At 49.5% G+C, this 16129-nt stretch overlaps 1 protein-coding gene across 1 annotated transcript in view; it reads left to right on the top strand.

Moving 5' to 3' along the window:
• Window positions 1-11708, top strand: part of LOC142501948 (alpha-2-macroglobulin-like protein 1) — a 72473-nt gene extending 60765 nt beyond the window's left edge. The window contains exons 27-36 of the mRNA XM_075612578.1: window positions 4471-4545; window positions 5254-5416; window positions 6307-6497; window positions 7572-7787; window positions 8290-8414; window positions 8640-8730; window positions 9063-9131; window positions 9428-9530; window positions 10264-10305; window positions 11236-11708. Coding sequence (XP_075468693.1) covers window positions 4471-4545; window positions 5254-5416; window positions 6307-6497; window positions 7572-7787; window positions 8290-8414; window positions 8640-8730; window positions 9063-9131; window positions 9428-9530; window positions 10264-10305; window positions 11236-11261 — 1101 coding nt within the window. The 3' untranslated portion in view covers window positions 11262-11708. The remainder of the gene's footprint in view (window positions 1-4470; window positions 4546-5253; window positions 5417-6306; window positions 6498-7571; window positions 7788-8289; window positions 8415-8639; window positions 8731-9062; window positions 9132-9427; window positions 9531-10263; window positions 10306-11235) is intronic.
• Window positions 11709-16129: the final 4421 nt, after the last annotated feature.

The following is a 16129-nucleotide window of genomic DNA, read 5'->3' as shown; positions in this document are numbered from 1 at the left end:
CCCTGAGTCAGCGCTGAATGGTCGCCTAATGGTGACGCAAATCAGTGACATCAGTGGCACCGCTACAGATGCTAGGAGCAACTCTGCAAACTAGTGAGGACATTGGATGCCTCAGCCAGCAGTGTGTGAGATATACAGTATGTTTGTTTAAATTTCAATTTGGCACTTTAAACACTCTGGACCCCTGTGAACAAGTGAGCTGCCACTTATTCCTCTGGATAACATCTGAGAGAGATCTTCTGGATGCGAGAGCAGAGGGATACAACAACGTACCTACACACCTGACCGGTGGTTATTTGTGGAGCGGGAGGCGTCTAAATGCAGCAGTTGTAACATGTACCCCAAACATGCCATGCTTTAAATGATTAGCTTTTCTGTACGTGCAATACTTACAATTTTTCCCTGTGTCACATTATCTTTATTTATATATACACTATGGTCGTTCGCTGTCTTTTTTTCCTTTTCATGCAGCCTTTGAGATGATGAGCCATCTTGTTGACCAGCAGCAGACCTTGTAATCACTGTATGTTAAATACTTCACCTTACAATGTTATGGTGTGATACGTGTAATCACTGGCTACACAGCTAATGGGAATCAACCCATCAGGTTGAATTGATTTATTCTCCTGTGAATGTTCACCTTCTCTAATTATTCACACAATCATAGTCATGAGTATGAGATACTAGCTGAGAGACCCGGCGTTGCCCGGGATGTAAATGCGTAATAGGTAGTATTATTTATAAATCGTGGAACAATAGGTGAGTATTTGTTGTAAAGGTTGGATAATAATGTTGAAAAGAAAGATGGAAGAAAATGTAATACGATGTTGTTTAAAAATGGTTTATTGTAAACACACCACAGTACAATGTATATTTTGGTGACATAAGTGATGTGAAAATGTGAGGCGTGTGTCCTGCTAGGGTGTGAGAGTGTGTGAGGCGGCGGGTGGGTGTTCAGTACGGGTGGCGCGTGGGTAGTGAGTGCTGGCTGTGGGTCGGGGTCCTGCTAGGGTGTGAGGCGGCGGGTGTGTGGCGAGTGCAGGTGACAGCTGGTCAGTGATATTGTTGCGTAGGGGCAGGAGGCGGCAGGTGTGTGTCGAGTGTGTGGGGTGGGTGAGAGGCGGCGGGTGTGTGTCGAGTGTGGCAGGTCTGTTTAGTGCGTGCGGTGGGCGGGTGAAAGGCAGAAGTGCGGGTGGGCGAAAGGCAGAGGCGGGAGGGCGGACGAAAGGCGTTGAAGGAGGGGAGGTGAGGTCGGAGGGGTGGTGGGGGGTGGTGAGGGGAGGTGAAGGGGGGCGGAGGGGAGGTCGGAGGGGAGGTGAGGATGGGTGGTGAGGGGGGGTGGTGGGGGATGGTGAGGGGAGGTGAAGGGGGGGCGGAGGGGAGGTGAAGGGGGGCGGAGGGGAGGTGAAGGAGGGGTGAGGGAGGTGAAGGGGGAGAGGTGAAGGGGGGTGACGGGAGGTGGAGGGGGTTGCCGGGAGGTGAAGGGAGGGGGGGGGGGGTGACGGGAGGTGGGGGGTGACAGGTGGGGGTTGACAGGAGGCGAAGGGGGGGTGGTGACAGGAGGTGAAGTTGGTGTGAAGGGAGGAAGGGAAGGGGGAGGTGGAGGAGGAGGGGAAGGGGGAGGTGGGGGAAAGGGTGAAGGGGGGAGGTGTGAAGGGGGTAAAGGTGGGGGAGGGGAAAAGGGGGGAAAGGTGGGGGAGGAGGGAAAGGGGGAAAGAGGGGGGAAGGGGGAAAAGAGGGTGGAGGGGGGAAGGGGGTGGAGGGGGGAAGGGGTGGAGGGGGGGAAGAGGGAGAGGGGGAAAGGGGGGAGGTGGAGGAGGGGAGGAGGGTAAGGGGGGAGGTGAGGAGGGTAAGGGGGAGTGAGGAGGGGAAGGGGGAGGTGGAGGAGGGGAAGGGGGGAGGAGGGGAAGGGGGAGGTGGAGGAAGGGAAGGGGGGAGGTGGAGGAGGGGAAGGGGGGAGGTGGAGGAGGGGAAGGGGGGAGGTGGAGGAGGGGGGAGGTGGAGGAGGGGAACGGGGGAGATGGAGGAGGGGAAGGGGGGAGATGGAGGAGGGGAAGGGGGGAGGTGGTGGGAAGGGGGGAAGAGGGGGAGGTGGTGGGAAGGGGGGAGGAGGGAGGAGGGGGGAGGTGGTGGGAAGGGGGGAGGTGGGAAGGGGGGAGGTGGTGGGAAGGGGGGGAGGTGGTGGGAAGGGGGGGGGGAGGTGGTGGGAAGGGGGGGAGGTGGTGGGAAGGGGGGGAGGTGGTGGGAAGGGGGTGGAAGGTGGGAAGGGGGGGGAGGCGGTGGAAAGGGGGGGGGAGGTGGTGGGAAGGGGGGGCAGTGGAAAGGGGGAAGAGGTGGAAGGGGGGGAGGTGGTGGGAAGGGGGGGAGGTGGTGGGAAGGGGGGTAGGTGGTGGGAAGGGGGAGGTAAGGTGAAGGGGGGAGGGGTGAAGGGGGAAAGGGGGTAAAGGTGGGGAGGGGAAAGGGGGAAAGGTGGGGAGGAGGGAAAGGGGGGAAAGAGGGGGAAGGGGGAAAGAGGGGTGGAGGGGGAAGGGGGTGGAGGGGGGATGGGGAAAGGGGGGAGGTGGAGGAGGGTAAGGGGGGAGGTGAGGAGGGTAAGTGGGGAAGGGGGGAGGTGGAGGAATGGAAGGGGGAGGTGGAGGAGGGGAAGAAGGGGGGAGGTGGAGGAGGGGAAGAGGGGGGAGGTGGAGGAGGGGAAGGGGGGAGATGGAGGAGGGGAAGGGGGAGATGGAGGAGGGGAAGGGGGGAGGTGGTGGGAAGAGGGGGGAGGTGGTGGGAAGGGGGAAGAGGGGGGAGTGGTGGGAAGGGGGGGGAGGTGGTGGAAGGGGGGAGGAGGGAAGGGGGGGAGGTGGGAAGGGGGTGGGAAGGTGGGAAGAGGGGGGGGCGGTGGGAAGAGGGGGAGGTGGTGGGAAGGTGGGGGAGGTTGTAAGGGGAGTGAAGGGAAGGTGAAGGGGGGTGAAGGTGGGGGTGAAGGTGGGGTGGAGGGAGGTGAAGGGGGGGGGTGGAGGGGAGGTTAAGGGGGGGGTGGAGGGAGGTTAAGGGGGGGTGGAGGGGAGGTTAAGGGGGGGTGGAGGGGAGGTGGAGGTGAAGGGGATGGGAAGTGTAGTGAGGGGTGGTGGAGGGGATGGGAAGTGTAGTGAGGGGTGGTGGAGGGGAGGTGAAGGGAGGGGAAGTGTAGTGAGGGGTGGGTGAGGGGAGGTGAAGGCCGCTCACTCACCCGTCCGGCAGCTCCCACGTGGATCTGAGGCGGGAGGCAGAGTGTTGTGGCCGCTCCCCCGCTGAGTGTAGCGGCGCCGGGGGGGGGGGGGTGGAGGGGAAGTGAGTGAGGGGAGGTGATCACTCCGCTCCCCCGCTGAGTGTAGCGGCGCCGGGGGGGGTGGATGGGAAGTGAGTGAGGGGAGGTGATCACTCCGCTCCCCCGCTGACTGTAGCGGCGCCGTGGAGGGGAAGTGAGTGAGGGGAGGTGATCACTCCGCTCCCCCGCTGACTGTAGCGGCGCCGGGGGGGGGGGGGTGGAGGGGAAGTGAGTGAGGGGAAGTGATCACTCCGCTCCCCGCTGAGTGTAGCGGCGCCGGGGGGTGGTGGAGGGGAAGTGAGTGAGGGGAGGTGATCACTCCGCTCCCCCATTGAGTGTAGCGGCGCCGGGGGGGGTGGAGGGGAAGTGAGTGAGGGGAGGTGATCACTCCGCTCCCCCGCTGAGTGTAGCGGCGCCGGGGGGGGGTGGAGGGGAAGTGAGTGAGGGGAGGTGATCACTCCGCTCCCCCGCTGAGTGTAGCGGCGGCGGGGGGTGTGGAGGGGAAGTGAGTGAGGGGAGGTGATCACTCCGCTCCCCCGCTGACTGTAGCGGCGCCGGGGGGGGAGGGGAAGTGAGTGAGGGGAGGTGAAGGGGGATGAAGGCCGCTCCCTCACCCGTCCGGCATCTCCCTCGCCCGTCGGCAGCTCCCACGTGGAGGGGGGGGGTGAAAGCGCGGGAAACAGGAAGAGGCGGAGCCTCCGGGACCGGTGGGGAAGAGAGCGGGAGATGTGCTGCTAATGTATGTAACAGAGAGAGAGAGAGAGTGTGTGTGTGTGTGTGTGTGTGTGTCGTGTGTGTGTGTGTGTGTGTGTGTGTGTGTGTGTGTGTGTGTGTGTGTGTGTGTGTGTGTGTGTGTGTGTGTGTGTGTGTATGTGTGTGTGTGTGTCCCCTTTGGCCCGTCACTCCGCCTCAGGCCAATGAGAGGTGTGGGGGGCGGCCCAAGGGGCCGCTAGGGACACCGGACATCCAGGCAGGCAGGCAAACATACAGTGCTTTCACTAATATAGTATAAGATATACAAACGGTTTGTTATATAGACATACATGTATAGCAAAACTGTAATGTAATCGGTAATAATTATATGAGAATCTCTGGTAAAAATATTTACACAGTAAAATAAGTCTGTCTCTTACCTACTGTATGAAGTTGTCACCCGTTTGTCCCGTCTGTCTCCTCAGAATGAGGAAGATGATGAGGTGACCCTTGCTGCGTACATAACGATTGCTCTGCTGGAGCACCGCACTGTGTATAATGTGAGTTGTTCTTTTTATGGGACTTGATGTTGACCGACCCACGTGTCCTCCCACTGGGACCTCACCTCGAGAGGAATGTCAAAGGGCAGCACCAGCAACCACTCTACCAGCCAACAAAGTGAGGTCACCCAATGGAGGTTTTATATTAGGGCCATTCAGTCTGTGCAAAGCTTTAAGGGATTGTTTTTGTATTGCCATAGAGAGCCTTGTTATACAATCCAGGAATGAGGGGTTGCCCTACAGAGAGAGTACGTGGTCACGTCTCTCCTGTCACTGTAACGGAATATTACATGGCATGCATTATGTGTAGGTGGATGTTACATTGTGGCCCATATTTACTAAGTGGTTCTATTCCTTAACACAACTACTAACACAGGAAGACACTTGAATGTGCTGTAAAGTGTCTTCTAGTGCTGGAGATGTGTAAGGAATTACACCTCTTAGTAAATATGTGTCTGGGTCTCGTCTTTGTGGGAGAATATTGCATTGTGTCTCTCTTGTTTCTGGGTGCATGTTACATTGTTTCTTGTCTCTGGGAGGTAAATGTTACAGGGGTGGCCAGCTCCAGTCCTTAGTCATTGACTGAGCCACCTGTGCTGAAGCAGGGCTATTCTTAGAACCTGACCTGTTGGAGGCCCTTGAGGACTGGAGTTGGCCACTCCTGCACTATGTCCTCTCTTTGCATTGTCTCTCTCTCCTTCTCTTCAGGACAGCATGGTGGAGAATGCCTTGAGCTGCTTGAGGGATGCAGCAGACAAAGTGAACAGCACCTACAGTCAGGCACTTTTGGCCTATGTCTTTACACTGTCTGGGGACAATAATCCAAGGCAGCATATGCTGGAGATCCTGGAGAAGAAAGCCATTAGGAAAGGTAGTCATTAGTATCTGAGAAACACCACTTGTGCATATAAGTGTCACAGAGGAGTGCTACTCAGCATGGCAATATATATATTTAAAACCAGAGACAGAACATAAAACACAGACAGAGCTCAGTGCACATCCAGTGAAACTTATACATGGTCCAGTGCCTAAATATATATGTATAGATATCTATTAAATAAAATGGTCTTTTAGTTTAACATTTTGGCCCAATTGTTGTAAGCCCCTGAGCCACTACATGGCAGACCACATCTCAAGGGTCCCTAACGCTAATATAAATTCTTAATAACCTGTGCATTACCAGGAAGAATGATTTATAATAAATCTGTCAAAATTAGTTGCATAGTTCTAAGTCTGATTGAAGCTTTTATTAACCTGTACATTACCAGGAAAAGCATTCTGTATTAGATTTGTCACAATCATACTGCAAGCAAGCAAGTTCGCCTGAGAGTGGGAGATGCTATGGAGTGAGCTTATATGCTTATATATATGTTGTGGTTATTTTGGGGGTTCAATATGAGCTTGTAGGTGTCCTGTATGTTTTACAATTCTTGTTCAGCTAGTCTTAGCTGATTGGAGGGTGGCAACCTCCTACCTAATTGCAGCTCACCCCCTCCCACATTTAAATGGTTAAAAGCTCACTCCATAGCATCTAATGGCACAGTAAACCCGTTGTACCATCCGCATACTGTGTCTGCATTCTTCACGCGTGGCCCATTAAGCTATTGATGGAGACACAAGCCTCCACCTCAGCAATAGTGATGAGTCTGAGGGCTAAAAAGGAGGGGTTTCATTGTTATCACTAGTAGTGTTATCTGTCTATTATTATCGGTCCCCGATGGAGGTAATAGGGGCATATTTTCTTGATTTTATCCCTTTTAGATGCGAGCGAGCACTGGGCACTAGACTCCTCTGAAGAATCTTCCCTGGGAGGTGTTGAGATATCCTCGTACGTTCTCCTGGCTTTACTCTCAGGGCCGGCGGCCTCGGAGAAGGATATTGAAAAGTGTTCATGTATAGTGAGCTGGGTTGTCAAACAGTCGAACCCGTATGGAGGCTTCCATTCTACTCAGGTAACATCACAAATCAGGGCTTCTTTTTTTTTTTTTTTTATTACTTACATTTTTTTTTAACGGTTTTCACAATTATGGGAAAAGGGTACATAAAAGAAGAGGGAAGGAGGGGGATAAAATGATACAGATAATTGGTTATAACACATTTGGGGGAGGATTGAGGGAAGAGGAAAGGGACAGCATTTGTACATATATAGTATAGTGAACAACAATTTTAATACAGCATAAATCACAACAGTCAGAATATGTTAATCTAGATATGGGGATATACCTGCATTGTGAAACCAATGGGCCCAAATCTCCACGAATTGATGGTGGAGCCATTTAGATATGCTGAAAGATTTTCCGTATAAACTATATGCCATATTTTATTATTTATTTAGTTTAAAGGTGGGGAGAGGGGAGGGGGGCGGATAGCTTATTTCCAGTTCTTGGCAATTGTGCATCAAGTGGCATTCAAAATTTGGGAAATAACTTTGGCTTCCTTTTTGTTTTGGTTGGTCGCTGGTTTTCCTAGTAGTATATAAAGAGGGTCATGTGGAACAGTGATCCCCATGGTCCTTTCTATAAGGGTGAATACTTCTCTCCATGTTGTCTGGATTTTAGGGCATGACCAAAATATATGCAATATATTCCCATTTCACCACAGCCTCCCCAACACAATGGGGAGACACCTGGAAGAAAAGAGTGTAACCTAGTAAGGGTCATGTACAAAATAAGGACTTCTAAACTAGGACTAGCTTTCACCAGTTATCAACACTGTTATCTTACTACTGCCACCAATATTTTGTTTCCCCCCTTCTCCTAGCCTCACCGCACCACCACTATGACTTTGGCAAAGGTTGTGTTTTGAGTATCCGTTATTCCCAGGTGGTACCTTTGTGATCAGCAAGTAGTGGTAAACCTGGAACCCGAGAAGCAAAGATTAGTTACTGATTTTACTGATCAGTTACTTGCTAGGAAGACCTGCAGATCATTCCTCCTTTGATCTGTTCTCTACTGGAGAAAACTGAAGTCCACCACACCCTTAAACCGTCGAGTTCCCACAAGTGTAACCTTTTTTTTGTCTCACAGGACACAGTAGTGGCTCTTCAGGCTCTGGCTAAATACGCAGGGCTTACATTCAGGGAGAAGGAGGATGTGACAGTGACAGTCAGGTCACTGCCAGAATTTCAGGAGCAGTTTCATGTGGATCAGAGGAACAGGCTCCTCCTGCAGAGAGCGACGCTGTCCGAAATCCCCAGGGATTACATAGTGACAGCCACAGGGAGCGGCTGTGTGTATGTACAGGTGAGGGGATGCCACGGTCTGTCTCCTGTCCCTCATCGCTGTATCTTCTGTCTATACCTTTCTTGTTTTTCTTTTCCTATGTAATCTTTAGTAATATGAATTTTACAGAAAAAAGTGAAAACACATAAAAATAAAAGTATAAAATGTGTGGAATAATTTTGAAAGTATTTACTTTTTACGGGGTCTATGCATCAAACCAAAATTGAAGCAATGCTATATAAAAAAAAAACTGCACCATATATATCTGAGAAAATTATTATATTGCTTTTAATAGGACTTTGTTCTTTGATAAACAGTTATTTTGCCTAGAATTGCACTTTTTTGTCTGAATACATAAACTCTGCCGGTGTCGTCATAGAACCCAACACTGAATGTTTCAAAAGCCTACATCTAACAAGAAACTCTTGTATTGGCCCTGTTATTAGGCATTAATGACAATAAAGGAATGTATCAGTTTTATTAATTGAATATTGGTTGTGGTGTCATGTTTCTATTTCTACAGACCCATCTGAAATACCACATCCCTCCTGCCAAAACGGACACTCACTTTTCCCTCGCCGTGAGCACGAGGCCACAGGCCTGCACACTGGAGGCGGAGACCAGCTTTGAGATCCTTGTGGAAGTCAGGTGAGGTCACATAGGCCTGAGGTCAGGTCACTATATCTGCTTCTCAGAGGAGAGTTATTGGCCAAGCTGTTCTCTGCAGGTCTTGGTTGTGCCTGCAGACTGAGGGAGGCTTGCCTATGGTCTCACTCGAGCAGAGCCTCATTCATTGAGCAGTAAACTGCAGGTATACAGTATGTTGTTGATCTGTTGGTGTTAGTAATGCACTTCTTGCTTTTTGTCCTGCAGTTATTCTGGGAACAGGATTTCCTCCAACATGGTGGTGGTTGACGTGGAGCTTCTGTCGGGATTCAGCCCCATCAAGACGAGCTTAAAAAAGGTGAGGACACAAGGACCAGACATCTTCCTGAGGTTATTTTTTTCCTCCTCTACCTCCCTCTTTCTTTTCATCTCCCTCCCCTCCATATTTTCCCCCCTCCCCATCTATTTCTTTCCTCTCATCCCCCCTCTTTCTTCCTCTTCCTCTACAGTATCTTCCTCTCCCTCTTTTTTTCCCCTCCTTTCCTTCCCTCTCTTTCTACCTCTCACTCCCAGTCTTTCTTCCTCTGCCTCCATCTCTTTCTTCCTCTAACTCTATCTCTTGCACCCTCTCTTCCTCTAGTCATCCTGTAAACACTCATCCTTTGTTTCTGCTGTTCCTTTTTTCTGTAGTTAGAGAAGAATCCACTTGTGAAAAGAACAGAATTCAAAGAGGAGAAGGTGTTGATCTACTTGGAGGAGGTGAGAGGCTGTGATCCTGGGGGGTGTGAGCTGTCCCTCGCCCTCTATTTGTTTTCTCCGATGTTTCTGTATCTATCACACTTTGTTTTTTAAGCTTCTTTTGAAACTCTTTCACACGTCCTTTTTCTGAACTGTTACTTTCCAATGTTATCTGTTTTCCGTATCAATCTCACTTTCTCTTCCTCTTTCCTCTGTCTCACTCTGTATTGTCAGTAATAGCCCTTCTGCCACTGAACGTGTGGAATTAGACCTTGAGCTTGAGTGTTGTACAGTAACCTGTCCTTGTTCTTCTGCAGCTCACCCATGAAACAGAAAGGTTTGCTTTAACTATCAAGCAAGAAACACTAGTGAAGAATTTGCAGCCAGCAAATGTGCTAGTTTATGATTATTATGATCCAGGTATGTAAGGATATGTGCACAGCACCTTTGCAATAAGTCTTCACTCACAGGCATGCACACACTCACACAGATAATCCTATGCTTACAGGGATGCACACACTCACACAGATAATCCTACGTTCATAGGGATGCACACACTCACACAGAAAATCCTACGCTCACAGGGATGCACACACTCACACAGATAATCCTACGCTCACAGGGATGCACACACACAGACAAGCATGCACTCACAGGGATATGCACACACAGACAAGCATGCACTCACAGGGACTCACACAGACAAGCATGTACACAAAGGGCATACACGCTAATTTGTGGGCGCATATGCTCCTGTAATCACAACCTACCTTCAGTATACTTGTATATCATCCAGTATAGGAATTAATAATTGACTGAACCCAATGAGCATTTGGGTTTTTTCAGCTGCAATTCCTTTGGGATTTTGTTACTCTGCACCACACCGGTTTGCACACCCCAGGCCATCCGTGTGAGGACGACCCGGTCCTGGCTTTATTTTCCCATTCGATGCTCTGTGAGATTTGTTATACTAGAGTAAGATGGGAAGAAAGACCGGCCTGTGTCTTTATCCAACTGTTGAGTTAGTTGGAGAAGGGGCCCTTACCACTGTGACAGGCACACACAGACACATATATACGTAACTATCTCAGGGTTTGGGAGTGCTATTCTGTACTGTACTTATAATATAATCTCTTGTCTTGTGTTGTTCCAGAGGAGCATGCTGTTGCTGAGTATAACTCCCCCTGCAGTACAGGTATTTTATGCTGCTATATGGGGTATATTCCTCTGTTGGTTCCGTTTGTCCATTTGTCCCACTTCCCTCACTGACAGTGGTTACTTATTTATTCTTATCACTGTAGAGCTCAGCAGGAGTACACTGTAACTGTTAAACTGGGCTATAACGTGCAGCTGGTGCTGGGAGGGGTGGTGCTGTGCTCATGTCCCCAGTATTGGTGGCTCTTGTGTCCTGTTCTCTCAGTGTTCGGTCACTGTACTGTGGGTGCCTCTGTGAGGAAGGACTGCGGTACGTTGGGATCAGCAGTGATGAGTGTCTGCATAAGGGTTGCTCAGTGGCGGATTTCCCATTAGGCCTGGGCCCTAAGGCAACAAACTTTGGGGGTCGTCAAAAATGTCTGCCCCCATATACTTTTGCCGCGCTCTCTGGCCTATCGAGCCTGATGGGAAGTCCCTTGGCTGTTGCAGCCACCTCCTCACCTGCCGTCCTCCTCTTCAATCTGAACTGTCAACGTGTCGTCACACGGTGTCTGGTTGCCATGGCAACGCAACAACGCAGCGTCAAATGACACTGCAGTTCAGAAGGAGGAGAGGGTGGCAGTAAGGAGGCGGCCGCCACAGCTAAGTGCGTAGGGGCGGCGGATTTTCACTTCCACCGCTGGGGGCGCTGCTTCCAGCGGCTCAGAATCCGTTTGGTGCTTCTTCCGAGGTCCGTCAGGTCAGTTACATCTTCTCATCTTTATCATCTGTCTCTTTTTCTCTATTATTCTCCTTCTCTGTATTCATTTACCTTTCCCAATTTGTGCACTCTGTCTCTCTCTCTAATTCATTTTTCATTGTACCTCCACTCGCCCTCTTTTTGTCCCTTTCCTCTCTCTCTCTCTTCGGGGTGCACATTAGCTGACAAAATGCTCTGCAATCACTGATTAACTTATTCTCCTCTTTCTAGGTCCAGCGAAAGAGGGGGCCCAGTAATTTGACTTCGGAATGGGATCATGCGACTGATTGCCATGAATTTCCCCCTCCCATTAATTGCAGGATGCTAGTAGCCGTACCTTGTACGATTTAATATGTCGGTAAATGAAAAGATATCACAAGCTGTGTGGTACTGATGTATCGGGTGTTATTACCTCTATTAACGTGAAATAACATGTTAAATAATGCGTCATTGATCTCCTTAGCTATTGTTTTCAATAGCGCTATTTTTAAATAATGCGCCAGCGTTAATGCATTGCGTTAACGGTGCAATCATGACTGAACTTGTACTCAGCTTTACCCAATGCAAACAGCCCATCAGCCAGTAGCAGAGGAAGAAGTTTTCTTATTGGTTGGCTTGAGCCACTCCCCGAGGTTGCTGGGTTGTACATCTTGTCTGTAGTGCGTCTTATACAATGAATGAAATAAAAAGAACAATGCGTCCTGCCTGCGTGTGCCCATGCTTTGTTTGCATTTTCTCCTTCACGTTGAGCTGCACAAACCGTGACATGCAGCATATTTCAGCCATTGAAGAATTCCCTATAAAGGGATATGAGAGTAAAAAATTAAAATGTACCTCTTTTATTTGCTCATTTACATTGTCATACCCATAATCCTTTGTGTCAGAGTCAGCCATATTTCACACAGTTTAGAATCTGTAATTGGCTGCAAAGCTAATATAAGGTAAAGTACACAGCACCCGGCAGAAGAGTCGGCTCAACAGAACAGCCATAGAGTTAACCAGACCTGTCCATCCCACTGCAGGACAGCATACACTAGGGGCCACACTGTGCCCTTTGTTAAATTTTTACTTTGTGCCACTGTTACAAACTGGAAACGTGTTCATTATGTATCTTAGCTATGGCCCAGATGGTCACGCAAAGATTATTACTTCAGACAAGAGAGAAAACAGTGACATCACCATACACAAACCATGGACTCCTAGAATGTAGTGTGTGTGTGTGTGTGTGTGTGTGTGTGTGTGTGTGTGTGTGTGTGTGTGTGTGTGTGTGTGTGTGTGTGTGTGTGTGTTATCCCTCTTTTTAGTTTCTGTAGACTTTCCTCAAGCCCCATGCAGTAACCATGAAGCAGGGACAGAATGTATCTTCATACATTTGCACTGAAAGACCATGTTCAAAATGTCTCAGCGTCAATATTCGGGATACTACATTGTTGTAAGAGGAAATCACAGATATTCATAATCTGGGTGTATAAAATGAAACCCTTTGCTTGGTGACTGGAATGAAGAATGTTGTACACCCACCATTCTTGTTTATGATGCTTCACACGTTAAAATCACAATAATACGCTGGGCGACTCCATGTTCGTAAACGTATTACTTTATTGACCTTATCCTGATGAAGGTGCAGCACCAAAACATTGATGTCAATAAAATAAAATGCTCACTGACATGGAGTCACTCAATATATTATTCCGATGTATGTTTTCAGTGTATTAGACAGTCCACTGAGCTGGCAGCGCCCAAGACATACTGTATTGTATACTCGAACGCTAAGCATTACTGCATTACCAGTGTGTTCTAATACTATTTTCACACCTTAAATTCAACAGGCTGAAGAAATGCAATATCTCGCAATTAGGGCTGCCAGGTGTCCGGTATTGAACCAGACTGTCCTGTATTTGGACACTGTCCAGTAAAAAATGAGAGATGTATGTGTATACCAGTATTACCTCTCTGGACATGTATGTATACACCGGTATTACCTCTCTGAACATTTATGTATACACCGGTATTACCTCTCTGGACATGTATGTATACACCGGTATTACCTCTCTGAACATTTATGTATACACCGGTATTACCTCTCTGGACATGTATGTATACACCGGTATTACCTCTCTGAACATTTATGTATACACCGGTATTACCTCTCTGGACATGTATGTATACACCGGTATTACCTCTCTGAACATTTATGTCACAAATTATGTGTATACCTGTATTTCCTCTTTGGACATGTATTTATATATAAACTGGTATTACCTCTCTGGATTTGGAAGAGAAAATGAGAGGGATTAATGGGGAGAGAAAATGAGAGGGATTAATGGGGAAAGAAATGAGAGGGATTAATGGGGAGAGAAAATGAGAGGGATTAATGGGGAGAGAAAATGAGAGGGATTAATGGGGAGAGAAAATGAGAGGGATGGAAGGGAGAGAAAATGAGAGGGATGAAGGGGGGAAGAAAATGAGAGGGATGGAAGGGAGAGAAAATGAGAGGGATGAAGGGGGGAAGAAAATGAGAGGGATGGAAGGGAGAGAAAATGAGAGGGATGGAAGGGAAAGAAAATGAGAGGGATGAAGGGGGGAAGAAAATGAGAGGGATGGAAGGGAGAGAAAATGAGAGGGATGAAGGGGGAAGAAAATGAGAGGGATGAAAGGGAGAGAAAATGAGAGGGATGAAGGGGGGAAGAAAATGAGAGGGATGAAAGGGAGAGAAAATGAGAGGGATGAAGGGGGGAAGAAAATGAGAGGGATGGAAGGGAGAGAAAATGAGAGGGATGGAAGGGAGAGAAAATGAGAGGGATGAAGGGGGGAAGAAAATGAGAGGGATGGAAGGGAGAGAAAATGAGAGGGATGGAAGGGAGAGAAAATGAGAGGGATGAAGGGGGGAAGAAAATGAGAGGGATGGAAGGGAGAGAAAATGAGAGGGATGGAAGGGAGAGAAAATGAGCGGGATGAAGGGGGGAAGAAAATGAGAGGGATGGAAGGGAGAGAAAATGAGAGGGATGGAAGGGAGAGAAAATGAGAGGGATGAAGGGGGGAAGAAAATGAGAGGGATGGAAGGGAGAGGATGAGGGGAGGGGTGTGGGGATGGAGGGGTAAGGCTGCGAATATAGTTGCCGCGCACGTGCGATGGAGCGCATGATGTCACGCGCGCCTGCTGCTCATGCGAAACTTGCCCTGAGATGCAAGGTGACGTAGATGCGTGGCCGTGATGTCACGTGAGCAATTTACCCTCATTGGCTGAACCGCGCACGTGACCCGGCCGTGGCACGACAAAGACCAAATTCTTTGTCTTCTCCAGAATCGCTCGCACTGTCGCGCTTCATCGCTCTCGCGGTCGCTCGCTCTATTGGCGGCCTCATAGAGAAGAGGTTTGTTGTTTGCACGCGCCATCGCTGTCACTATAATCACGGCCTAAGAGAGAATGAGGGAGGGTGAGAGAGGATGAGTGGGGGGTCGGGGGGTGAGAGAGGATTAGTGGGGGTTTGGGGGGTGAGAGGATGAGTGGGGGGTTGGGGGGGTGAGAGAGGATGAGTGGGGGGTCAGGGGTGAGAGAGGATGAGTGGGGGGTCGGGGGGTGAGAGAGGGTGAGTGGGGGGGTCGGGGGTGAGAGGATGAGTGGGGGGTCGGGGGTGAGAGGATGAGTGAGGGGTCGGGGGTGAGAGGATGAGTGGGGGGTCGGGGGTGAGAGGATGAGTGGGGGGTTGGGGGGTGAGAGGATGAGTGGGGGGTTGGGGGGGTGAGAGAGGATTAGTGGGGGGTCTGGGGGTGAGAGAGGATGAGTGGGGGGTCGGGGGGTGAGAGAGGGTGAGTGGGGGGTCGGGGGTGAGAGAGGATGAGTGGGGGGTCGGGGGTGAGAGGATGAGTGAGGGGTCGGGGGTGAGAGGATGAGTGGGGGGTCGGGGGTGAGAGGATGAGTGGGGGGTTGGGGGGTCGGGGGTGAGAGGATGAGTGGGGGGTTGGGGGGTGAGAGGATGAGTGGGGGGTCGGGGGTGAGAGTATGACTGCTGGTATTTATTTATAAATGATCTGACTGTAGAATACATAATATAATTGTTGGCCCACCCCAGGCAGTCACCAATGAGGCAAATGTAATTGCATCAAATTAATTAGGATTATAATATCAGATCTGCCAAAAAGTGAAGTTGATTCACTGAAATTTCACTTCCTGCTGCTGTCAGCAATCAGGAAACATTAAGCACGATACAAATCCAGGATGTAAAAGTTAAAGCAAAGGGATCTTTGCAAGTCTTGTCTCTTGCCAGAGAATCCTGCAAAGCAACAATGTATAAAAAGCTCCTTCTGACCCCTTCCAGCAGCGAAGGACGTTACTGCGCTGTGCATTCTGCAATATAATTATAATTAATGGTCTAGTTTGACACATTTTAATTCACAACAAGAGAATTCTTGAAAGATTGTAATGTACAGAGCTCACCAAACCTCACAGGTCTCTTCTTCATGTGAACTGATATTACCACACCTCACAGGTCTGTTCTTCATGTGTTTTGATATTACCAAACCTCACGGGTCTGTTCTTCATGTGTACAGAGCTCTCCAAACCTCACACGTCTCTTCTTCATATGTACTGATGTTCCCAAACATCACAGGTCTCTTCTTCCTGTGTACAGAGCTTTCCAAACCTCACAGGTCTCCATCTGCACACGGTATCTACTAGCGAGATTTTTTTTAATCTTACAGGTCTCTTTTTCACTTTCAAGAATAAATATTGTGGCAAACCCCCCACAATGTAATACATTAGACTATGCCTCTGTCCAAGGGAATAACTGGGCACTGCTGGGCCTCCGTTGCACGTTTTTTTTTTAAAAGGCCCTCTTTCCCCCGGGGCCCTATCCGTGGAGCCGGTGTGGTGGCAGCAATGGAGGTGGCCCACCCAGGGGGTAATTGCAGAATTTGGGCCTAAACTTCCCTGTTAGGACCACCAGGGTGGCCTCTTTCTGTCACCATCGTACGTGCTCCACAGATAGTGTGGACGGCCATTCATTATACTGTCACAGAGCTAATTGTTGGAATTATGGCAAGCAAACTTCTGTTGACTTCAATGGTAGTTTCTGTATGATAATCATCGATCAGCACAATTGAAGTTTCATGAGAAACTCCCTAT

Source organism: Ascaphus truei, chromosome 8, assembly GCF_040206685.1.
Source record: "Ascaphus truei isolate aAscTru1 chromosome 8, aAscTru1.hap1, whole genome shotgun sequence".
Classification (NCBI taxonomy): Eukaryota; Metazoa; Chordata; class Amphibia; order Anura; family Ascaphidae; genus Ascaphus; species Ascaphus truei.
The sequence above is the reverse complement of the archived record's forward strand: the minus strand, read 5'-3'. Positions and strand labels throughout refer to the sequence as shown.